This window comes from Sarcophilus harrisii, chromosome 2 (assembly GCF_902635505.1).
Source record: "Sarcophilus harrisii chromosome 2, mSarHar1.11, whole genome shotgun sequence".
Lineage (NCBI taxonomy): Eukaryota > Metazoa > Chordata > Mammalia > Dasyuromorphia > Dasyuridae > Sarcophilus > Sarcophilus harrisii.
Window position 1 is genome coordinate 177,676,806 of NC_045427.1, and position 27,609 is coordinate 177,704,414.

General features: G+C 34.5%; 1 protein-coding gene across 1 annotated transcript in view; it reads right to left on the minus strand.

Annotated features, from left to right (window-relative positions):
* The window catches only part of DLGAP2 (DLG associated protein 2), a 733,602-nt gene that overhangs the window by 145,266 nt on the left and 560,727 nt on the right, over positions 1–27,609 (minus strand). The window contains exon 5 of the mRNA XM_031949182.1: positions 559–770. Coding sequence (XP_031805042.1) covers positions 559–770 — 212 coding nt within the window. The remainder of the gene's footprint in view (positions 1–558; positions 771–27,609) is intronic.

Below are 27,609 nucleotides of genomic sequence, written 5' to 3' on the forward strand. Positions count from 1 at the left end.
GCATTGTTTCATGTTTGTACTTTATATCCAGACAAAGCTTCTCAAGTAAAGACTCCACAACTTTTATATTTTGGTGTAAATGAAACATAGATAATATTGTTCCCAAATCAGCAGGCTTTTGTCTCAGGAAAAAAAAAGAAAGAAAATAATACTTTTTTCCGTACCAGAAAGCACAAGCTAAATACTTGGAAAGATGTACTTGTATTGTTGAAGAAATATTTTTTTAAAAATGTAATTTCTGCTGTGAGGAAAAATCTTTCTACATGGTGATTTGAATTTTTAATTCTTTTTCATGATTAAAACCATATAAAACAGATATTTTTAGAAAAAAATGACATTGAAATTGTTCACTAAGATATCTTTTTAATAAGATTATAAGAGCAAAAATGACTATATTCAAAAAGAAAGCTTTACATAGCATGTTATTTATTAATTTCAGTCATTATTTTATGGAAATGATGATATCTGAGGAAAAGTGGCCAATTTTTCATCAGAAGGAAGTTCTAGAACAAAGATGAACTGTTTTAGAGAAAAGGAAGTAGAATTTTCAAGCCTTACGTTTGGTGATCTCCAAGCGGTCTCTGTCCAATGGACTTTAACAACGCCTCTGGTCGGACTGCTACTTTTGGTGATGTTTTTGGGCTAGAGTCAGATTCTCCGCTCTCTTCATCTCCCATGGCTTTAATATAACTTCCACTTCTCATCCTCCTGCAGGGTATCTCTTCATCTTTACCGCCAGTGGGGTACCCTCCCCATTCATCTTGAGGCACCTGGGACATAGCACAAATACACAACATATGTGAATCTTGTTATTTATACAGGAGCTTTCCCACCCTGGTTTTCTTCTTTTAAGAAATTCTGTCTTTTGAAGACAGGCCTTTGTGGTCATTTAAGATTTAAAACTCAGAACATATAGCAAGGGCTCATCTTAGCTTTTTGATTTTCCCATCCTTAAACGAAACTGAAAACCAAATAAAGTTGAAATGAGAATTGTTTACTGTGTATTAAGTAAAAACCAACCAATCATTCGATTTTGAGACTTGTGCTGAGTTAATGGCTATATACAGATGGATGAGTGAATTGCATGCCTGGAGAGTAAAATTATACATCTAGGGATCTGAATCAAACTGTATATATCAATTTTCTAAGAAACGTAACATTCCTTTCCCCTTTAAAGAAAAGGAGAACCAGAACTCTTTGAGAGCAGGAATTTTTTTTTTTTAACCTCTCTTTTTATCTGTACCAGGTACCTGAAACATAGACTTTTAACAAATGCTTGTTGATTGACTGACTTTTGCAGAGAGGTGAACTCTAATTTTTTTTTAATTTAATATGTTATCAATTAAGACCCGTTCCTGCCTTTATTAAATGTTTGTCTGGTATTCCTCATCTTAGAGTGCTAACTTAAATATGACAATAAAATATTTTAGAATCTTGATATTTTCTAAGGGCAATGAAAAATTCCATGTTCTCTATGCTAAAACAAACAAGCTAAAAAAATGGAAATAAGTTTAACAACAGAATTGTTGTATTTGTTTGCTTGCTTTCCCTATAGCCCTATAGCCCAAAACTCTACCTCCCCATCCCCCATCCCAAACAGTGCCTGCAGCTCTGGGTATATATATATCATCTTGTGTAGGTTCATTAACTTTGAATAAGCATATGGCAGGCCTTGGTAAAGTTGACTATATGGTCAAATTCACAGTTTTGAAAGCCAAAAACATCAAGTAAAAAGTGAGGTTTTATTTTGGAAAACAGCATAACATTTGTTGGATTTGTTATGCACCAGTCCCAAGTAATCATGTTAAATCATATAGTCAAAAAACAATACCCTGTGTTGTGAATATAGAAAAAACCTCATCTCTGGGAATAGCCATTCCCAATTTCCTATTTCATGGAAGAAATTAAGAATTGCATATTATAAGTGTTTTCATTAAATACATTTCTCCCATTATATACATTTCTCAGTACATTTATTGACTTTATTTATCTTCATGAGAACTAGACTTAGAATTAAAAAAAAAAACTTGGGTTCAAATCCCACTCAGTCACTTGATAATAATACAATCCTGGACACATCACATAACCTCAGTTTCATTATTTATAAAATAGGGGAAATGTCAATTAGTACAGATTACTATGAGGATCTTCCCCATGGACCAACCACAAAAATGCAAGGCTTGTCACTAATTGGACACTAGGACAGAACAATCTCGGTCAGAAACACACTATCTCCTGTTCATACTTAGCACAAATAGGGCTCCTATATTCTTTCTCATACATAGGTCCTCCTTATGTTGGCCAGTTGTGGCTAGGACCAAAATCTAGAAGTTCACTTGCCTTTATAATGCAAACTCATTTTAAATCTGCTTAAACTAATTTGCCCCAAGTTTATACATTCCTATCAATTTTACTCTTTATTTTTGTGACACTGAATCTCTGCCCCTGCCTGAACAAAATTTTCTTTTTTACCTCAGCTGTCCTCTCTCTTCGATGTTTTACCGTATATCTGTTTGTCCTCTAGAACACCTGCTCCAGAATTACCATTTTTTCTTTCATTTTATACTACTTCCTTTTTTGACTCTTTCCATTATTTGATATTCCATTAGACCTAGTTCCCTGGCTCCCATTCAGTGATGACATTGAATCTCTGGCTTTCCTTTCTAAATCTATTTTCTCACTCATAACTCAATTTCATTGGTAAAGGTAGGAGAATCAAAAAACTCTTTGTTCCTCTTGGGTACTTCTCTAGACTCTTCTTCTATTGATATCACTCAGTAACCTTTCCTTTTCTAAGGTTTATGCAATCCAAATTTATCACCCAATTCAGATTCTCATAGCTGTTATCTGCTCACTTCCAGGATATTTTCTTACTTAATTAATTCAATACCTGTTTACCTCTCCCTTCTAACTCTTCTCATTCTAGGAAGCCTCAACACATATGTTGATGTTCCCTCAAATACCCTATGTCTCCATATTCCTCCTCAGCTATATGTAGAGATCATAGTACTCCTCACTTCTTTCCCAGGCCATAAGTCCTCCACAGGCTACACTATTCTCCCTTCCCAAATTCAAATTCTTGTTTTTGTTCTCCTTCTCCTTCTCCTCAGTGCTGGTGCTCTATCCACTATGCTACCTAACTCAACCAAAGTCAACTCTACACTATTCTCTATCCTCTAATACTATACTTCTGCTTGTACACTATTAAATGTAACCAGAAGAAATCATGAGACCATGCTGATAAGCTCTGCTACAAATTTATTTTAGCTAATAGCAACTGGGCCATCAGTGAATCAAGGCAAGCCTACTACTCCTCTCTAAGTCCCTTTCTCACTTAGTAAGAGGCTATTCCAAATATTCTCTTTTTCCCTCAAGTCTCTTATACTTATGTATACTTCCATCTTCTCAAGTGAGGATCTTGTACATATGTCACAAAAAATAAAATAAAATGAAGCCATTAGCTAAGAGTGACCTTCCTCCTCCTACATCCCTCTAATATTATTCCCAACTATTTCATCTTTCACTAAAATTTCTGATCATGTGGTGGCTCTTCTGCATGCCAAGGTCACTTCTTTTCCAGAATCTTTTGATTCTATTCCTCCCTTCTTCTCCTACAGACTGCTTTCATCATTATCCTCACTTTCACATCTTTAATCTTTTCCTGTGTAACACCTTTCTTGCTTCCTACAAACACATTCAAGTTTTCTTCATTCTTAAAAAATTCTTCATTAGATCCTTTCATGCCTGCCAGTTATACCCCTATTATCTTTCCAGTTCTTCTCAGTTATACTTCTTGACAAAATTTTAATACTCAATACCTTTAATTCCTTTCTTTAAATCTCTTTTAAACCCTTTGCAATCTGGCTTCCAAACTCATCATTTAACTTAAACTGCTCTTTCAAAGTTACTAGTAATCTCCGAATAGTCAAACTGAATGCCTCTTTTCCCTCTGTAGTTTTGATCCCATTGAAGACCTTCTTCTCCTGGATAGCTTTGCTTTTTTTCATTTTTACACCTCTTTCTTGGTTCTCCTACTTGTTTGTTCATTTTCAGGATCCTTTCCTTGATCTGCATCTACACTTACTAACTGTAGGTGTTCCTCCAAGGCTCTGTCTTAGTCCTCTTATCTTTTCTCCCTATATACTCACATTTAGTGATCTCAACTCCTATGAGTTCAATAATCACTGTTATGCAGCTTATTCTTACATATTTATTTAATCTTAGTATTTCGATTGTACTCCATTCCCTATATTATTATCTGCTTTTTGGACATTTCAAAGTAGATGTCCTCAAAGAACCTCAAATTAAATATGTCCATATAGAATTTACTTATCCCCAAACCCATTTTTTCCTAAACTTTCCTATTACTGTTGAGGGAATAACTCTTTTCTGTTACCCAGGTATACAATCTTGGTGTAAACCTCAATTCCTCTCTCTCAATCACCATAAATATCCCATCAGTCAACAAATTCTATTTCTTTTTAAATTTGTTTACTTCTATTCACACATTTGCAACTCTAGTTTAGAATTTTTTGGCCTATTATATTAGCTTTCTGCCTTAAATCCTTCTCTCTTCTCACCCACTTTTCACTCAGCTGCCAAAATTATTTTTTAAGCATAAATTTGACCAAATAACATACCTCTCCACTCAATAAATTTCAAAGGCTTTCTATTACTTCTAAGATTAATTATAGACTCCTCTGCTTGGCACATAAAGCTCACTTGTTTGGCTTGTTCCAATCTTTCCAGCCTTTTCAGTCTTTATTCTTCTCTAAGACTCTATTCCTGACTCTCCCTAAGTTTTGCTATAGTGCCCCAGGAACCTCTTCACTCTGAAATTCTGGATTTCATACATTTAGGCCCCAGTGGTCTCTCCCTCTGATTGGCCAGTTCCTCCTAAAATCTCCATTTTAAGAAGGAGGCCCAGTCAGATTTATCTTTCATACCTCTTCAGGCTACCTTCCTGACTCAGACTTTGGATTTTTCTATAATGCCTTTTGCCAGGTGCCTTGATTTTTTTCCCCCTTCTTGCCTTCAGTTCCTTTTTATGTGTTTTCTTGACCCATTAAAATACAAACTACTTAAAAGCTGGAATTTTCTTTCTGCTTGTATTTATATTTCCTGCTTTTATCCTAGTGCCTGGCAAATAGTAAGTGCTTAGTAAATGTTTGATTTAACTTAATTTGGTTTACTTTACACCCCTCCACATACTCTAAGGTCTAGCCATGCTGGCCTATTTGCTGTTCATGAACACAGCAGCTCAGCTTTCTGTCTTTGTATTGTCTGTCCTTTATGATGTCTCCTCTGAACTCCTACTCCTAGAATATCTGGTTTTCTTTAAGACTTAACTAAATTACTATTTCATGTAGGAGAGCTTGTCTCATTCCCCCAGCTACTGGCGCCTTCCTCTATAAGGTTACCTTCTACCTAATCTATACTTGTCTCATATCGTTGATTAATTTATGTTTTTCCTCCTGCATCAGAATGTAAACTCCTTGAGAACAACTGCTTTTTCTTTATTTTCGTATTCCTAATAGTTACCATAGTGCATGGTATATTGTAAGTGTTTAATAGATATGTACTGATTTATTAGAATACAGGGAAATTACTTTGCATATCTTAAAAGCACTAGTTAAATGTGAGTTATTATTTACAAGTACTCAATTTTCTTATTCTGAGAGACTTCTCTCACCCAGATCTGTAAACCTTCTTTGATTTAATAAATAAGGTCTCAAGAGTGTTCTGAGACATGTTAAGTGATTGCCTAGTATCATACAGGGAATAATATCAGAGGTGGGAAATGATTAAAACATCTTTATAATACCAAGCCCAGCACTCTTTCCACTATTCCAGGTTGACTTTTCATCTTGTCAGCTGAAAAAAAGATGCTATAAACACTCTTCTAATCTTCTTTTTCTATGTTCTAGTTAGTTAATCTCATGAGACATGTTAGGACCTTGTATTAAAAGCCCTTTTCATTTATTTTTCTAAAAAGGACATGACTACAATATCAAGAGGAGATTAATTTACTGCTTTTAGAATAAAATTTCAAGACAGGAAGAACAGAGAAAGTAAACAGGGAAAGGAATATGTTTTTTGTTTTTCTTTTTAAAGTACATTGGAAAGAGCACCTGGAGAAGACTTGCATAAAATCCTGTCTCTGGTACTACTTGTATCTTTTAAGGCAGTCACTTAATTTCTCTGAATCTCAGGTTTCTTATCTATAAAATGAAAGGTTTGGGCTATGTGATCTCTGTGATTCCTTTTAGCTCCAGATCCATGACTTTATAACAAGAGTTTTATTACTAGCTTTATTTATATGTACTGTCCTTGAAGTCTGGAGGTAACTACGTAACCTGAGCCAATTTACTGTATCTGTTGGGGTCTTAGTTTCTTCATTTGCAAAATAAGCATTAATAAGTATCATCCCACTCACATGGTCTTAGAGCAATCACTTAACTCCTTTGAGTTTCATCTTCCTCATCTATGTAATGAGATAATAGATCATCATTATATTCTATTATTAATGTTATTATTGTGGTTAATGTAGCATTGTTAACACTAGCCAAACGCTATAATGCATCAAATTTCTGGGGTTGTGATGATCAAATATTATAACATATTTAAAAGTCAAATGTAAACCATAAAGTGACACATAAATGTCATTTCATTATAATCTCACAGCATTATTTCGAAGACCAACACTTTAGAAAGTATGCTAATAATATAGTCAGTGTCCAGAGAAGGGGGACAGTGAGGGTAAATGATTTTGAGTTCCTGACATATAAGCACTTTTCAAGGGGGCAAGTACTTTATCCCAGAAGAGAGAGCCTGGTTAGGGAATGGGAAGGTGGTAGCTATGGACAAATGTCCAAAGGGTTATAATGCTGAAGAGGGATTTGCTTTACTTTGACTCCAGAAAGCAGGACTAAGAGCCAAAGGTGAAAGTCATAATTAAACAATTAACAAGTATTTATTTAAGACTTATTCTGTGCTGGGCACTATTACAAACTATAAATAAAAAGAGACACGTCTTTGGAAGCAAAACCCTTCCAATAACTGGAACCATCCACAAGTAAAACAGGATCCTTTGGGAAATGGTGACCTCCTCTTCAATGGAGATTTACACATTAAAAACAGGATGTAGGGGATTTTATCTGGACTAAATAGGCTCTTACAAATGAAATTCTGTGAACTTTAAAAAATCATTTTGCAAACCATAAAATAATATAGAAAAGACATCTTTCCTAATTCTCTTTAAAGGAAAGTACCTTTCAGTTGATGACTGTCTCATTCTTTCCTCTTCTTTTGTCTTGTCTATCTCAGTGATTGTGAGGTTTTTGAAAGCAGGGATTATTTTATGCCTTTATTTATATTTCTTGGACTTAACAGAATCCCTGGCACATTTGTTGTCTAATTGTTGGACTATTATTATTTTTAAAAGAGGATAATATGTGAAAATCCCTTATAAACCATAAAGCAATGTATTCAGGTCAGCTACTATTATATTATAGGGATATGAGAAGAATTGGGTGAGATTCATATATATAAAAGCATTAGGAATACTACAGAGTATTCTACAAATATAAAATGATATTATTATTAGCTTTCTTATAAAATGATGGTGTTAGATCAGGTGATATTTAAAGTTCTTTTTAAGTCTAACAGTCTCTAGTTAATGCAATGGTGATCACTGGAGGAAAATATATTAAAAATGATTATTTAGAATTATATGATGTTGGAATCCTAGTGTCAACTCAACTTGAAACAAGGTGAAAACTCAAGGGTGATGTCAGAATCCTGGTGTTAACTCAATAGAATTGATACAGTGCTTATTGGTTCACACCTTAGAGCGAATCTTTACAAGGTGATAAGTTGCCAATACTGTTGGAAACAATGCTTGTGTTCATACCTTTAGAGAGCTCATAAGTATCTAAGTACTCAATGGAGTTCACACGTTTGGGAGAGTTCAGGGTTTAGAAAGAAACACGGAATTCATACCTCCCTTAGGGCCAGAGAGCACTCTGGGAGATAACCCAGAATCCCTCTCCCTCCAGAAGGCTGAGTTAACCTTTGGGAGATCACATATATACAGGGAGCTCTTGGAGCTTGGGGGAGTTACTTGAGAGAGTTTACTGGGGAGAGTTTTTACTTGGGAGCATTCCCAGCAGTCGGAGAGGAGCACTCTGGGAGGAAGCCCACAAGCTCTATCTTCGAGGAAAGAGAGATTCATTGTATCTTCTAACTTGGTGCTAGCTGGAGGCTGAAGAAAGCAGAGGCAGAAGCCAAGGACAAAGCTGCAAGAGCTCTTGGAACCAGGCAGAGAGATAGGCCAGAGCTAACCGGACTATATTGAAGAAAACAATAAAAGATTTGACCTTTTATCACCTGGCTGTGTTTTGGAAAAAGAACACCACAATATGAGGAAAAAGCCTCAATTAATATCAGTTTATATTGGATGAATGAGAAATATAATCCTATAATTAAAACATATACTCTCCTCCCCTGAAAAAAAAACAAACCCTCCAAATCCAAACCAAATCTTCCATCGGATCAGATATGTAAACTGTACTGTAGTTTGTCAAAGATAATGTCTTTTAATCAATAGAGTACTGATCTCTGACACATAAAGGCTGGGTGACTCAGGACATATCATTTAAATTATCAGTGCCCTCAGGTCACATTGTAAGACTAACAAATTAGGCTTTGACCTCTCTTGGTAGATAGTATTTCCTCACTGGGCTGTTTCCATAACAATGAAACCATATGGTTAGTAAAATCATTTCATATATACATACACAAATATATATATATATATATATGTATTTATACTTACAAATACATGCATGCATATTTATATTTATATGTGTGTGTCTCTAGAAGAAAAAATATATCTTCTAAAACGATTAAATAACATTCAGCACTGATCTGAATCTTATCAGCATGTCTTTCTAGTCTCCAAATTGGAAAAGAGTCTGAAGACTTTGGAAAGGGCATAAATGTGAGTGATAAATCCACTCAAAAAAGAAATGAATCCAAGAAGTTTTTATTTATTACTAAAAGGCCAAAGGGATAACATCCCAAAGAATATAAAATTAAGGAGTAACCTAATGATAGTCTTCAAATATGTGAAAGTTCATTTAAAAGAAGTTAGTCAGGTTTTGCAAATGACTGACCTCAGTTTCCCTTACTACCAATTTCCTAGTAATAGGCATAATATATTTTGGTTAATACTTGAAAGGATGAAATTGGTGAATTACTCTCACAGATCTCAAACAAAAAGTATGATTCTTAATCTATATGAGGTCCTGGCTCTGGAAAGATCTGGACTCTGACTTTTAAGGTCCTACCCAACTTCGAAGGTTTTTGAATTCTATGATAGGATGGATGGATTCTACTAAAAGATTTTTTGGGGACTTACTCATTTTCACAAATAAGTAGGAATTTCCTACTGTGTGCAAAGTACTCTTACGTATTCTGGAAGGCATAAGAGTAAGATAAAATATGTCTTCTCTTGCTTTAAAGCTCATAGTCTTACTAAAGAGATCAAACACAAACAAAAATAACTACAGTATTAATGTAACCAATTTATATGATTAGAGTTATTAAAGAATCAACATTTTTATGAGTTGATAATGGTCAGTGTCGGAGGCTGGATTTGAAAAGTCAGGTCTTCCTGACTCGAAGCCCAGCTCTCTATCCACTTAGACATTTACCTGCTTCTTTATACATATAGTGAATATCTTATGATATTTATAGGACTTACAAAGTACTTAAAATACTATTTTATTTTATTTCCACAATAACCCTAGCCGTTTGGTGCTATTATTATCCCCATTTTTCATGTGAGAAAACTAAAGTAGATAGAGGTTAAACAACATTAACTAGATTTTAAATCAGGTCTTCCTCACTGCAGGCCCAACATAAAATAGGTAGCTAGGTCTACCTCGCTGCCACATAGATTTCTATTTCCTCTCTTTCCCATTAGAATTTGAGTTAAGCCATGCAAGTCACTAAAATTCTGCTTGCCTTAGTTTCCTCATCTGTGAAGAAAACTCTTTTGGAACCTCTAAGTACTATATAAATATGAATTATTATTACTATAATATTTGGGAGGATACTTCAGGAAACATCTCTTTCTTTGTAATGAAATAGTATTACTGACAATGTCATAGATTGTGCCAGAATATCAAAATCTGTATTCCAAAACAGGTAAGTGATTTTAGAGCTTACAAATAAGCAAATAAATAAAACATTTCACAATAGTTACCAGACCCTGAAAATCCCATCTGCAGATTTTTGCAGCTGCTAATTGTGAATAATTAGTCTAATTATCTACTTGCATAGTGATGAATGCTGACATTTTTAAAATGATTTTTAAAAAAGCCTTTTTTTTCCCCTTGAGGTAAATTTTAGCCTACGTTTTTATAGATTTCAAGGACTTAGTAGAACTGGAAGAGATGTTTGCCATGATCTGTTCCTATTCCCACATTCTATAAATGAGGAGATGCAAAGAAAAGTGACTTACCCAAAGTCACAGAAATAGTAAGGAATAGTTAGTTATGACTTTCAATTAAAAGTCTAACTATAATTTCCCAGAGAGGAAAAGTTCTATTGAGTACTAAGAGCTACATATTCTCAGGGAATCTACTTCAAACAAACAAAAAATCCAAAATAATAAAGCAAACCTTAAAACTTTCTAAACTAGGGAAAGGAAAACAAAGTAGGAATGAGATTTTTTTTTTTTTTTGAATCAGCATTCTTTTTTTCCGGAGCTTATCTGAGAACAATGTGTTATTTCTATTAAATATTTGAGGTCAAGCCTCCTATAGGCAGTTTGATGTCTTGGGGATTACTTATCTGAGAGGTTTTTCCCCAACACCAAGAACACAGTGGTAATTTAGTTAATCTAGGAGAGAAGTTCTCAAACTTTTTGGTTTCTACCTCTCTTTAGACTCTTAAAAATTACTAAAAACCTTAAAGAGTTTTTGTTTAATATGATTTATGTGTATAGACATTTACTGTGTTGGAAATTAAAACCAATACCTTTAAATCCATTTATTAATTTATAATAATAATAACATACCCATTTCATATTAACATGATTTATATATTTTATGAAAAACTACATTTTTAAAGACTAAAACATTAGTGAAGTGACATTGTTTTACACACACATATTGTTGTTATCTTCATAATATCTTGTTTTATAGAAGACAGCTAGATTCTCATATCTACTTCTACATTCAATCTATTGGGATAATTGGTTGAAGTATATGAAAAAAAATCTATCTTGACATATATATGTACATATATATGAAAATGGAGTAATATTAAGTAGTATTAAGCAGATAATACCTTAATATTATTATAAAAATGATTCTGATCTCAAAGACCCTTTGAAAAAGGATCTTGAGGACCCCCAGAGGTGTCTGGATCATATTTGAAGAGCTCTTAACTAGAATTTAGATCATTCACTGGGTGATGTTTAATGACCAGTAATCTATATCAGAAAGATCTTTAAAAGACCCTATGAGGTCAAAAGTTTTGGGCGATGTGAAAGAGTTAACATTTTCCCTTTCCTTCATTGATGAAGTAGGAATTGTTGGTGTGGAATATTACATATACTATTAAATATGGGAGATATCAATAAAAAAAATCAAGCATACAAAAAATTAAGCTTAACAAAGGGAAAGAAAAGACTCTGGGAATACTTGAAGAGAATGTCTGATTCACTATGTTTTTAGATAACAACTTACTAGCTTTTTACCATGATTCTTCAGATAGAAAATGTGATTGAATAGGAAGAGTACTAAATTTAGGTCCAAAAGACCTAAGTTTGAATCCTGTTTATAATTACTATAATTCTGAGATCTGGAGGAAGTGTGTCTCTTCTCCAGGCCTCAATTTCTATAGCTATGACTCAAATTAAAAAACATTTATTAAGTGGCTACTATACATGTCAGGTACTATATTAGGTATCTTGCATCAGAAAACAAAAATGAAATATCCCTGTTCTCAAGGATTTTACATTTGACTGTCATAGGAAAAATGGATTAGAGATGGAATAGATAGGTTTCCATTTTTATGATTTTAGCAATAATGTTCTCATGAATATTCCCTATTTCTCTTCTTCTATTGCTTCATTTATAATCTTTTCTTCCTTTTTTGAGGCATTTTACTTTCTTTTCCTTTATGCCAATAAAACCTGCTTTAATTCCAAAATAAATTGTTTGAGTTCTTATATTTATTTCAGCTCAATCTAATTCAACTCACTAAGTATTAATTACACATCAGAGTATTTGCCAGGAACTATGCTAGACTAAGAATACAAATACAAAAAATGGATCATCCCTGTCCTAAAGGAGTTTATAGTCTCCAGGGAGGAAATAGCATATACACAGATTAGTCTATGCAAAATACATACGAAGTGAAGAAAAAAGAATTTCAGCATAGGGAGAAAAGAACTGACAATTGGGAGAAACAAGAAAGACTTTTGGTAGGAGCATATACTTGAGATGAGCCTTGAAGGAAGTAGGGACCAAGCATGATGAATAACCTTGTACAGAGGCACAAAGATAGGGGAGATAGAATGCCACTTGTGAAAAACAACAAGAAAGCAAGTTTGACTGGAACATAAATGATGTAATGTGGAGCATTATAATTAGTTTGGAAAAACAGAGAGGAGTCAGACTGTGAGAGATTTTAAATGACAAAGGGCAGAGTCTGTATTTAATCCTAGAATCAGTAGGGAGCCATTGAAGTTTCTGGTGCATGGAAGTGAGATGATCAGTATTGTGTTTTAGGAATAGTAATTTGGCTGCTCTATGGTAGATGAATAGGAGAAGGGAAAGGCTATACTACTCAGGAGATTATTGAAACATATCCTTCCCAGGGCAAATTTAATTTTAATAATGGTTTTGTTTGGATTAAATCTAAGAAGTTTAGTTGATTATGGAACATCAAAGTCCTCCCTCCATTTCTTCCTCTCTCCCTCTCTCCTTTCCTTTCTTTCTTTCTTCCTCCCTCCCTCTCTCCCTCCCTCCCTCCCTTCCTTCCTTCCTTCTTCTTTTCCTTCTCCCCTCTTTCCTTCTTCTCCTCCTTCCTCCCTTCCTTTCTTCCCCTCCTCCTCCTCTCTTCCTTCCTTCCTTCCTTTCTTCCTTCCATCCTTCCTTCCATCCTTCCTTCCTCCCCTTCTTCCTACTTCCTACTTCCTCGCCCTCTATCTCCCTCTATCCCTCCATCCCTCTGTCCCTTCCTTCTTCCCTCTCTCCTTCCCTCCCTCCTTGTCTGCACATATAGTTTGGTCTGTACATATTTCGGCATTTTAAATTTCCAATGATTACTGATTTAATCAGTGTAGACAATTCCCTTCACCACTTACTTCAGGTCATAAGTCCTCTATTATGCTTGAGTAGTCAGGAGTGTTTTTGTCTATAGCCACAAAAACAAAACAAATAAATAAACAAAACAAAGCTTACTTCTCTCTTCCCCTCCTTCCCTCATCCTCCTTTTCAGTGTTCTGGTAATGAGCCTTTTGAATTTATCGAGGTTGTTTCTTGGCTAAGAGACAAACAAATCATTGGTAGCTGAACTTAAAAGATTTCACACATGGTGGAATCTGTCAGAGTTTGTGTGTTGCTGGCCTAGACTCTGAGACATATCTTAACACCACAATGAGCCATTAGAGGGCCTGAGAGGAGGTTAGCCTGCATAGAATGTAAATATTTAATCTTGTCTATTTATTTTCTCCTAAGTGGTCTCCCTGCCTCTGAGGCAAACTATATTCTAGTTCAGACATTCATTATCTTTCCTGTGGTTCACTTTAATTGTCTAACTGGTCTTTTTGACTCTAATCTCTTTGCCCTCCAATCCATCATTTGAAGGGCTATACCTTGGAAGTTGGAGTGGATTTGTCTGTCTGGTGCTGAAAGGAGGAACTAAGAACAATATGTGAAAGTTGAAAAAAATCAAATAGAAGTTTATTATAGGGAAAATCTTCCTAACAGTTACACCAAAATGGAATTGTTTGACTCAGAAGACATTCACTGGAAATCTTCAAAGACTTGATGACCACTTCCTGGGTGAATTTTAGGGAAATTTATTATTCACTTCTAGATTGGACTAAATGTTGACGGAATCCCTTCCATTTCTGAGATTCTAAGTGAATTGCTAATCTCAAAACATCACTTCCAGAATAGTCTACCTCACATATTACTGGTTATAACCCTGTCTTGCCTGAAAGTGTATAAAGTCCAAGCTCAATTCACTTATCATCGGTTTAAAGAAGTGGAAACAAGGCCAGATTTAGTCAGTGGACCTGGGGTCCAATACCAGTTTTGTTTACAATTTATTATCTTTATTCAGATCAGGAGACCTCCACTTCATCATATTAAGATTTTACTATCTTTATGCCTTTGACTTTTTTATATTTCAGTCAAACTAAGTTACATGCTATTCTAGATACTTAGTACTTCTCCCTCTGCCTTAGCTCATGAGGCTGTTGAATTTCTTCCTAGATTGACCTTTCCCTTCAACTTCATCTGCCTAAATTCCTTCCAGAATTTAAGGTCCCTCTCAAAAGCTGCATCCTTTTGAAGCTTCTTTGTTTGCCAGAAATGATCTTTCTTTCTTAAGAATTCTCAAGCACTTAGCTCCTGTCTTGTTACATATTCACCCGCTATACTATTATAATTATTTGTATACATGTTTCTCTTCACTCCTCTTAGATGGAGAGGGAAGATTCTGATTTTCCTCCTTCTATGTAATCACACAGAATTTAGCTCAATAACTTGCACATGGTAGTTGTTCAAATTTGCTATATTGGAAATATCTTAAGCTCATTCAGTGTTTGTATTTTGTGGGTTAATTTGATTCAATCCAATTAAATAATTAATTATTTACGATATGTAAAATATTATTCTTTGACTTGATATATAAAGATAAAATTAAAAAAAAAAAAGATACTCCTTGACATCAAGAACCTGGCAGACTGGTATACCTATAGAGTGAGGAGAAGTATAACATCTGTGCTCAGCTAAAATATAAATTGAAGTGATGGGGCAAAGGATCTTTCCAGGTAAAGTCTACTAGGAAAACTTGTTGGAGTGGGGGCAGAGGGGAGGAACTTTAATAATAAGAGACCAGGAGGAATACTAGGCTTATAAAAGATATGGCACTTTAGAAAAGCCTTGAATGAAGGAAAGAATAGCTATAGAAGACCTGGAAAACAAAGTTCAATACCAAAGTCATTGACACAATCAAATAGTTCAGCATCAGAACAGGATATGATTTTTATCTGAAGAAATGACATTAAAGAAATACATTACCATATGCTTTGCCACTTTACTTTAAGGATGATAAGACCTTTCCATCTGATTGTAGCTAAAAATTTTTAAATATGTTGTCTTTCTATTAGAATATGAATAATGTTATAACAGGGACTGTCTTGCTTTTTCTCTTGGAATCTTCAGAACTTAGCATAGTGCTTTGAATATAGTAAATGCATTATAAACAGTTTTTTTCATTCATTCATAAAAGTCAGAGATTAAAACAGAATTTGTTCCAGGTATGTTGGATTGCATACATCAATGTGTGGAGGTCAGAGAGAGCAGGACAAGACTTGAAGAAATACTGAGAAATATGGTTTGGATGAAAATGCAGAGTATGGGAAATAAGACTAGAAGTGACTAATGAGGACAAGTTGTACACAGCTTTTAAAACCATATTTAAAAAGCAATTGTTTAATTTGTGACTCAGTCTTCACTTGACTACCACTCAAATGAATGTTTTTGCTTTGATCTAGGAAAAAGGAAAGGCAATGTAAGGCAGTGGAAAGAGCACTGCATTTAGAATGAAGGAAAATCTGTGTTCCAAATCTGACTTCACCATTTACTTGCTGTGCATCTCTGAATCACTTAACTTTTCTGAACTTCAGTTTTGTCACCTGGGAACAATGATACTTATATAGCACCTACCATTGGAATGTTGTTGTGAGGATAGTAGGAGATAATATTAGCTGGTGTTTATACAGCATTTTAAGGTTTACAAATTTATTATGGGGATTATGCCAATGTTCTAATTCAGTTCTTCATTTAAACACCTTCTAAAATTTTTCCTTCATATTTTTTTGGTTGGTAGCTGAATAATTCTTGAAGTAAGAAACAGCAACAGAAGAGGATGAACAGGCCCTTATATTGTTTAGGGCAGGGGTTCATAACCATTTTTGTCTGTTGTGGGCCCTTTGGGCTGTTTGGTGAAACAGCCAGACTCCAGGTTAATAATTACTGCCCTGAAATGTCATTATGTGTAGTCTTTCTGAAGCTACAGAAATGAATGATTCTTTTTACTTTTGTACTCACAACACCTCTTGCCTCAATGTCAAACTTTCTATACATATTTAATAGTCAGAAGTTCTTTGGATCCTATAGGAACCTTCTGAGAAAAGATCCTTAGAGTTCTGAAAATTCAGTCCCAATGGGGACCAAAACATTGGAATGAATGGAGAGCTGGGAAGAAGTGAGTGAACATAAACTACTTGAAGGTAGGGATGGTCCAAATTGTCATTTCTTCAATGACTCTTCCACCATTCCACACTTACACATCTGATCATGACTGCAGTACACTTTTCCTGCCATCATCAATTAAAAATCTGTCCAAATATGAAGTTACCATTTCTTCAATGAAACCTCTGATTGTCCTAACTGATAGTGGTTTCTCCTTCTTTGTTGTTTTTTTTCATTTTCAGTTATGTCTGGCTCTTTGTGACCCCATTTAGGGTTTTCTTAGCTAAGATAATAGAGTGATTTGTCATTTTTTTCTCCTTTTACATTTTACTCATAATACAGATGAGGAAACTGAGACAAATGGGGTTAAGTAACTTGCCCAGGGCCACAAAAATGTCTGAGGCAGATTTGACCCAGAAAGATAAATCTTCCCAAGATCAGGGTCAGCACTTTATCCACTGTGCCTTTTAGAAGGTCATAAGTCACTATTTCTGGGGGCACCCATTTCTCTATTCTGTAAAATTAAGGAAAGAGGTTCTGGAAATGTAGCATGGTCCTTCCAGCTTCTATCACATCCCTTCCCCAAGTGATTTTATATTCATTGTGTATTCTGTAGATTTTATATATATATATGTATATATAGTTATATAGTTATATAGTCTCCACCATTAGAATGGAAGTTTCTTAAAGATAGAAACTTTTAAATTTATTTTTTTATTCCATCACCACACACAGTGCCTAATATATAGTAAGCACTAAATAGAAGCTAGCTGTTTGTTCAATTATTTGATATAGCAGAATGAAGAACAGACTGAAAAGTTTTCAGTTCTTATAGGCATTTTCTTGGACAAATCACTTTCTAACTTAGGTTCTTCTTTAAAATGAGAATTTGGGACCAAATTATCACTAAAATCTTTTCTTGTTCTGAGTCTTTATGTAACCATGTAACCATGGATCTTTTCCAGTATTAAAAGACTATCAATTCATGAAAAAAATGGACATAAATGACATATGATTATTATTCCTTGTGACTTCATTCAGCCTCTAAAATGATTTTCCTAAACACAATTATGATCATTTAACTCCTAACTCATCAAAATACAGAAAGCTACTAACATCCTCCAAACACCTACCTCCAAGATCAAATACAAATGCTTTGTTTGTTTGACATTCAAATCCCTTTGTAACCTAGCCCCACCTACCTTTCCAGTTGTCTTATACCTTACCCACCACCATTTTTCTTCTGTCCAATGACACAGTTCCAACAACAAGACATTCCATCTTTTTACTCTGGGCATTTTCTTCAGTTGTTTCCTATTCCTAGAAAATTCTCCTTCCTCCATTGTGATTATAGACCTCCATGACTTTCTTTAAGTCCTAACTAAAATTTTACATTCTACAGGAAGTCTCCTCTAATCCCTCTGAATTACAATGTCTTCTCTCTGTTAATTATTCCTTATCTATCTTGTTTTTTTTTTAATTAAAGCTTTTTATTTACAAAACATTTGCATGGGTGATTTTTTCAACACTGACCCTTGCAAAACCTTCTATTCTAAATTTTCCCCTCCTTCCCCCCACTCCCTCCCTTAGATGGCAGGTAGTACAATATATGTTAAATATGTTAAAATATATGTTAAATCCAATATATGTATATATATTAATATAGTTATCTTGCTGCATAAGAAAAATAGGATCAAGAAGAAAAAAAAAAAACCCTGAGAAAGAAAACAAAATGCAAGGAAACAACAACAGAAAGAGTGAAAATCTATGTTGTTGTCCACACTCAGTTCCCACAGTCCTCTCTCTCGGTATAGATGGCTCTCTTCATCACTGAACAATTGGAAATGATTTGTATCATCTCACTGATGAAGAGAGCCACATCTTTTGGCTTGTTTTGTATGTATTTCTTTATCTCCCCCAGTAGATTGTAAGTTCCTTGAGGACTAGTACTATGTTTTGATTCTTTAGCTCTTATCACAGAGCCTATCACATACTTTGTTGTTGTCCTTTGTGTTTGAAGAGGATCAAAACGACATCACTATGTCAGGTTCAAAGTATAATGTGTCTGATTGTGGTTGATCAGAGCAAAATGAGGTTGGAAGGCCCTACCACAAGTCAGGCACAAATAGTCCATCTGGACATTTGGAGCAGTATTATCTTTAAATTTGCACATCTCCCATTTCTTTTGAACTACTTATTTTGTTTAGCTTACAGAGCATGGAGCCTTCTTTGATGTGGTTACAACTTATTAGGCAGGGCTGTGCCACGTCTCCTATGTCTCACAATCAATTCAAAAATTCTTCAGAGAGGTCTTGAGAATGTCCTTGTATTGCTTCTTCTGACATTTATGTGGCACTTGCCTTGTGAAGTTCTTTAATAAAATAGTCTTTTAAGCAAATATATGTTTGGCATTTGAATAATGTGGCCAGCCTATCAAAGCTGTCCTTTCTGCAAAAGAGTTTGAATGTTTGGTAGATCAGTTTGTATAGCTAGGTGATGCAGTGGATAGAGCACCAGTCCTGAAGTCAGGAGGACCTGAGTTCAAATCTGGTCTCAGGCACTTAATACTTCCTAGCTGTGTAACCCTGGGCAAGTCACTTAACCCAACTGCCCCAGGGAAAAAAAGAAAGAAAGAAAAAAGAAAAAGGATTTCATTATCCAGTACTTTATCTTGCTAGGTGATCTTCAGAATCTTTCTAAGGTAATTCAAATGGAAATGATTGGTTTACTGGCATGGTGTCCAGGTTTCACAGGCATCCAAAGAGCTGCTCAGAATGAAACAAAGCTGGCAAATGAAAGCCAGCTTACCAAAGTCAGAGCTGGATATACATTTTTCTGGCGTGGTCGCAGTGATGGGTAGCTCTGTGGAGCTGGTGTAGGATTTGCAGCCAAATCTAATCTACTCATCAAGCCTACCTCCCAAAAGGAGTGAATAACAGGTTCATGACAATGCAATTGCCAGTTTCAGGAAAGTGCCATGTCACTATCATCAGTGTGTATACTCCCACCCTGGTGAACCAAGACCTGAAGACCCTCATCATCAGTGTGCCAAAAAAGGGCAGTATTATAATTATGGGTCACTTAAAGTCAGAGTAGCACAAACTATCAGACATGGCAGGGAGTCCTTGAGAGGAATGGAGTTGGAAACAACAGCAATGGTCCCTTACTATGGAAGACTTGTGCATTGTGTGACCTTCTCATCACTAACATTGTCTTCTATTTGCCTAAATGCAAGAATGGATGTACCCTCTCAGCAAACATTGGCATTTAATAGACTGTGTCATTGTGAGGAAAAGAGACAGAGAGGATGTAAGAGTGAAAAAGGCCATGTTTGGCCCAAAAAGCTGGACTGATATAGACTTATTTACTCCAAGTTAAATATTTGCATTGAACAAAAGCCATGGCCCCAAGGCAAGATGATGATCAAAAGATTTAATGTCAACAGATTAAAACTCTTCCCTGTTCTGGAGCATTTTGTCATGAACTTGTAGGGAAAAATGAACAACACCCAGTTGTCAACAATGGGACAGAAAGGGAGTGGGCAGCTTTCAGATATTTGTTGTACTGCACCACATTTACTCTTCTGGGCACATTATAAGTGCTTAATAAATGTTTATTGATTGAACAAAATAAAATAGAGATGATGCATCAAGATAAGAGAGGGCACAAGATCACAGAATCATAGACTGATTACTGAAAGAAACCTTAGAAACCTTCTAGTAAGCTCTCCTGATTCTATAAATAAGAAAATTGAGACCTAAATAAGTAATGTGATTCTCCTGAGGGTCAGAGAGGTAATAAACACAAGAGGCTGAATTTGAACTCACATTCTATGCCTGCAGAAACAGGGATCTTCCCACTGTTCTATGTTATAAGAAGAAAAAAAAAAAAAAACAAGATGGAAAATAGGATGAATAAAACCATAGAAGGGAATTCCAAAAAAAGAGTAACCTCTAAATTTAAGCAAGTTATAAGCTTCAATTGTTTTTCTTTCATATACAATGGGAACTTCTGTACTAAATTCATATTTAAAGGAGAGAAATATTCTTTTCTGTCAAGATTCCTTTATTATGGCTTTTGATGTAACACTAAGTAATAACAAGAGAATATTACCCATGTTCTGTAAAGTATTCTTTAAATATATTTTATATGTACCTAGTGTTTGTATATAGTATATTTGTATATATTGAATGTGATCTTGAGATCAGGAATTTTTTTTTTGCTTTTCCTAGTGCTAAATAGTGTGCCTGATACATTGTGGGCACTTAAAAAATGCTTGTTGCTCATCAACACAGAATTTCTGCTCCAAAATAAGTATTCATAAATATCTTTCAAGGCCTAATAATAACCATGTTATTAATTAGTTAATAATTATTCCCCTTCCGATAAACTTTACTTGAAAGAGCTCCAAAACATGCCAGTATTCTACATGGTGCCAATATTACTATAGCTTTCTTATTCTGTCCCTTTTTGTAGAAAAAGGACATTTTTCTAGGAACTTTTATCGAATACTAAAAGAACAGTGCTGGGAGATATCCTAAAGGACATAACAATAGTTGGTGTTTCTCTAACATTCTATTGATATCAAGGAATTTATACATACCTTTATTGAAAAAAGGCTGGAATTATGACTAGGACCTAAATGGTTTTGAATTCTCATGACCATGGACAAGCAATTTAATTTCTCTAAATCTGTTTCTTCATATACGTAATACTGATCATAACAGCAACTACCTCACATGGCTGTTGCCAGAAACTGAGTTAATGGATGATAATTACAAATCCTTAGATGGCATTTAAAAGCCAACTTGTATATTATTTGATTGAAACTGCCTCCCCATGCAGGAATCCCTTTTTTACTAATTCACTTTCTGATTTAACATTCTAGTATGGGGAACTCTCTCCTTTTGGGGAAAGTACATTCTATTCTTAGGAAGGTTTAACTAATGATCTGAAATCAGCCTGTAACTTCTATACAACCATTCATATTCTTTCCCCTAGAGCCACACAGAATTCATACTCTTTCCATGTAATAATATTTGAAGACATCATGTTTTTTCTAAGTCTTTGCTTTCCTAGGTTAATTTTCCCAAGACTCCTTCAACTATTTCTAATTCAAGGCTCTTATCATATAAATTGTTATTCTCCTTAATATACTTTTTAATTTGTTAACAATGTCCCTCTTATAGGAAGGTTCTTGGAACTTGTCATAGTATTCCAATAGTATATGCTTAATACAAAGTACAAAGGGACTACGAGTTCCTTTGATCTAGACACTATATTTCTTTTAGTGAAGCAAAAGTATCATTTACTTTTTAGAAGCCACCACACAACAATGACATTGAATTTGTGGTTATTTAAAACCCCTAAACTTTTTCACAGAAAATCCTGTGAAGCTTGAAGGTGACATTTCCCTTATTGTTGATTTCTATAATAGAGTGTAAGCTTCTAAGGGCAGGAGCTATTTAGATTTTGAATTTATATTCTCATTGCTTAGAATGTGGCTGGGTTTTAGTAGGTGCTTACTGAATGCTTTTTGAATGAAGAAATAAAGGAATTTGAAAATGAATATTTAAAAATTTAATTCAGAAACTAACTTTTATCTCTCTTGAAAAGATAATAATTTCTTTAAATTTACTCCCTTGATCTCCTGGAGGAAGCCCTGAATTTGGTAAGACTTTTAGGAGCTCCATCTGAATTTATACAAAAAAGAGATTTGACTATAGTTGTTTTTTTTTTTTTTTTTTTTGTCCTCTTGTTGCCTCTTTCAAAGGAGGCTCTATTTATAACAATAGAATAACATAATAATATAGATATTAAAGGTAGAGAAGAACTCAGAAGATTCACTGGAAGTTATATTTCTTTAAAAAGTAGCCTAAAAGTTAGTTTCCTGCCTCCAGGAACTCAAAATTCTCTACTTTACATATTGAAACTGAGACTAGGAAAAAGTGAAACGCCTGGACTAGAGGAACATAGTTGGTAAGTGGCAGAAAGGCAGAAAGGTAAGTGGCAGACTATAATTACATGTCCATTGACTTTAGGATTACAAACTTTAAAGATTTCTTAGATTCATCCTCTAATTTTGGACATTGCAGGACACTGCAGGATAGGCAAAATATCATAACTGCAAGCTCTTTTCTTTCTTTTCCATTCTTTCCTGTCTTTCTTTTGTCTCTATGTATATAAGATGGAGAGAGTAAAGATATTACCTCTTTTCTTCTCTCCTTACTTAACCATGTCAGTAGAGTTACTTGAAGGGGAGGACATACTTTATCCATTGGGCAACAGAGTCATACACTAATCTAGACAGACACCCTGGGGAAGAAGCAGCCATTAATTAGTCTAAAATATTACAGATACAAGTTCATCCTCTATCCTTTCCTCAGAAGAAATGATTTCTAGTTTTGGAGGTCTAAAATTGAAGTTATTTTTGTTAGTATACCTTGGTTTAGCTCTGCTACTTATCATGTTCAGAAAATAATTTATTCTTTGTGAGCCTGTTTCCTCATCTATAAAATGAGGTACCCAGAACTAATTAATTCTAAGTTATATTTCAGTCTGAAACTAAAATCTACTTTTAATCTATGAACTCAGTTCTCCTCCCCTTTCTTATTTTATTAGGGCCTTTGTGGATAATTCCATTATTTTCCCCTAATTTCCAGATTTAAAATTAAATCAGGTTTTGTTCACACCAAGCAACCTATATTCTTCACCAAAAAGTCTAACCTAATTCCCTTGGAGAAAAATGTACAATAAACTCTTAGATAAATGTTGGATTGCAATTCAATTGAGTCCCAGTACAGAAATAGCCTTAGGAGGAAAAGAGAAGAAAAGAGCATTTCCTGAGATGCTCATCTTAATAAGTTTCGTTAGAAGGGCCATAACCATAATGGCTAAAAGACAATAAGAAGGGAATTGTAGACATAAATACACAAGTTTCATTTGTATATAGTAGGCCAATGTTTTCTAATATGTGGTCAGTCAGTTGGAGGAATTTGCCCTAGGGAGGAGAGGTGGTTGAGACTGCACTGAACTATTATATATGATGGAAGAGACTAATAGATGATGTGGTTAGTGAATGTGAATAGAAGTCCTGCTTTGCTATGAAACATGCCTAAAAGCAAAGCTTTATTTCAGAATTATAATGCCTCCAGCAAATTTAGTTGAGGCTGCAGTGGAAATGATCCCTCTGGGACTATTTTTCTTATGTTATCACTCTTCTAGAACTGAATATACAACTTAGGACATTTCTTACTCTAGAGCAACCTGGACACTTAAATCCTCCCTCTCTGTTGATATATCACAATTAGAGGATGCTTTCTTGAAGTACTGATCTGTCTGGAAGCTGGATTGTTTCCTTCTTTTGGTGGAAGGTAGACCAAAAATATCCCTTCTCCAGAGATTTAAGGTTCCTCATGGGTCCCCTTTCCAAGAAGTGCAAGGAAACAATACTTCTCCCTTTTATTTGTCACCAGTTTGCTTGAGGTTTGTATTGTCCTTTGCCAAGGACCATACTTGCTACAAAGATGGAGCAATTCTCACAAAGATGCCATTCCTGCCTGGTTCTTATTTCAGAATGGATCCTTACGGGACTTAAAATTTTCTCTTCCCAAGGAAACTCTTCCTGGATAATTCTACTGTTGTAAACTACATGGCTTAACTCTATGCTAACTTATGCTTAAAAACATCTTTCTGTTCTATGGAAAATAGTTATTGACCTTTATTTATAAATATACATTATAAAAGTATTTACTTCATTTCTGACATAGAAAAATTCTATTCAATAGATCTTCAATGGAATACAGATGATAGCCTTTAATCACTGAGAAATTCAGTGCACAAAAAGCAAGAATGTGAATAAGCAGCTATTTTCTTTGGACAGAGGTTTATTCGATGTCTTAACTAGCTTTTAACTGAAGATTAATTTAATACTTGGCAAAATTTCTCTTTAATATTCCTCCTACATGATTTCATATATAAGAAAGTTTCATAAGACAATATTAGAAGGGACCTCAGAAGTGAACTAGTCCAGTCCCTTTAAGTTATAGATGAAGAAACTGGATCCCAGGAATTTCAATAGACCAAGGTAACACAAATAGTAAGCTACAGAGGCAATATTTGAATCCAGGTACTCTGATTTCATAGTCAGCATTTTTTTCGTATACTATCCTACCTTCCATTCTCATTCTTCAAGGAGCAGTGATTTTGTCATTGTCTTTTTTTTTCCCTCCTCAAAATAGAAGTCAATATGTTTATGACTGAGTCTATGATGTTTGAGAGTTAGAGTGACTGAAAAAATGTGTCACCCATTGGCTAGACTTGATGTTCATTTCCAAAACTTAGGCTACAATTTAGGCTATAATAAACCACAAATTAGTTTATGATTAGGCTTAAACTCAAAGACTTAATAGTTAAGCTCTGATTGAGAAAATCCTTCTATTAATGCAGATGATTAACATTTATTTTCTTAGCAACTTAGAGTCTTAGAAAGCTATTTAGGGTAATGAAAGTTAAGTGACATCCAGTATTTCAAAAATTGAACTTAAACTCATGTCTTCCTGTCTCTGAGCTTCTATCCAATTGGACCATGATATCATGCTCTGTCACTTTGTATACATACATATATATGACTTATATGTGGGTGTGTATACATGATAGGAGCCAGACTTCTTTAATCCTGATTTATTATGCATAATGATAACTGGATTAAAATTTCAAGTGTTACAAAAAACAATGGATTTATTGGAGAATATAATTAAGTTGAAGCATGTTACCAGTCAAGAAATGAGCACCAAAAGTTGTTTGAAGATGAATGATAGAAAAGGAAATGGATGGGTTTTCTAGTCATAGTAAGATATGACAGATAGACAGCCCATATGCTTAACTGATATTCATCTAAAATTAAGAAATTTAGAAGAAGTTCTTCAGTAGCATTTAGAAGAAGAACTTCAGAAGAAGTTCAGTGACTTCTTCCATACTCTTACCTTCCTCTCACTCCCAGGAAAGGCTTTTGGGAGGACATAGATAAAATTTGCAAAGGATAAGAATGTGAGGTGGATATTCCCTCTTTAGTAGTATTAAAGGGAGTATCTGTTTCGATGTAATCATGTCTCTTAACAGATGTTGACACCACATTGTATTAGAAATTTGATGGTTGTGGGACTTTTTAAATTGGAAAGAGGAATAGTACAGAAAAAGGTTGGATTTGATAATGTTCTCATAGAAAGAAGAATAAGAAAAGAATAATAACCTTATTTTATGCTTTTGTAAAGTGTTTTATCTTTTGCCTAAGCTGCTGTTACTCTACTCGTTAATTCAACAAACTTCTATTAAGCAACCATTTAGCTATATACTAGGGAAGGAATGAGGTTCATATAGGGCACAGTCCCTTGAGGTTACATAATTTGCAGTATTGAAGGGGGTTAAGATATGAAGAGAAATAACTACAATAAATATAATATGTGTTAAATATTTAGAGATTTACAAAACAAAATGGTGAAAGAAATATCTGGGAAAATTGGAGAAGACCTTCTGAAGGTTACAATCAAGTTGAGTTCTAATGGATGCACAGAATTTCAATATGTAAAGATAGTAAGGGAGCATATCATAGACATAAAACATAATATGAGCAAAACACAAAGGTGGGAGGATTAGGATATATTTAGATAGTAGAGTGTAGTTTAGTTTGACTGGCATATAATATATGGAAATAATGAAATAATCCTGAAAGTTTAAGCAGCTATCATTGTGAAGGTCTTGAATGTAAATGTCAAAAAGAATAAGAACTTTTCCTTGGTAGGCAATTAGAAGTCCTGGTTATAAGTTGGAGGAATTTGCCCTAGGGAGGAGAGGTGGTTGGGACTGCACTGAACTATTATACATGATCAAGGAGTGACATGTTCAGATGTATAAATCAGGAAAGCTATCTTGGTAGGGGTTCAGAAAATGGACTGGGAAGAGCAGCTAGATGGTGCTGTGGATAGAGCACTAGCACTGAATTCAGGAGGATCTGAGTTCAATATGATCTCAGACAGTTAATGCTTACTAGCTGTGTGACTCTGGACAAGACACTTAATACCAATTGCCTCATCAAAATAAAAAAAGATGAAGAAGAATGGATTGGGGGAAAGAGAGAGGAGTGGGGACATCTGGAAAGAAGATACTAAAAACATTCCAGGTAGGTGGCACTAATGGCCTGTAGTAGGCTAGTGAGAGAGGCTATTGTAAGGAAAATAGATATGTAAGGAAAATTGATCAGATATGAGAGATGAAAGAATCGGAATAATTAGAGAAAATCTATTTTTAAAAATGGGAAACTGGAATAATGGTGATAATACAGAAAGAAAGCTAAATAAGAAAAAGAACAGAGTTAGGGGAAAATATATGGTCAAGGACAGCATGGAAAATAGAGAGCTGGGTTTAAAATGGGAAATACCAATGTTCAATTCCAGTTTCAGAAACTTACTAGCTATGTTACCCTGAGCAAGTCATTTAACTTCTGTGCAAGTCAGGTACTTCTGTAGGATTTGCCTACTTTGGTACAGAAAGATACATATACAGAGAAAGATGCTAAAAAAAAATTATATATCTTTGGTAGATTGGCATTGGCACGTGTGGACTGACTAGGGTAGTAGATCTTATTTATTAGTGGATATAGTTAATAAAGGGATATCTAAAAGAATATGGTGCTTGGTTACTGAGTCAAATAATATTTCTATTTCAATGGCTGTGATAAGCTTATCAATTGTAGTATGTGCATCATAACAGTAAAAAAATATAAAGGAGTAAATTAAGTTTAGGTTTTTAAAAGTCAGACAAAAGACTTTGTACTTGATTCATTAAATAATAGAGAGCTCATATAAATTCTTCAGGACAAAAGTGACAAAGCAATCACAAAGTGAAAGTAATATTTTAAGAAGATTTAATTAAACATGATATGCAGAGAGGTATACAGATAGGTTTGTGTAGACAAAAAAATAATGAGGTGGGCCAGTTGGGAATATTTTAGGTGTGAAATAATAGGATCTTGATGGACCAGAGTGGTAACCATGGGAATTAGGAGAATGATATTCCTTCAAGGGGAATAAATAGACATTCAATGAAA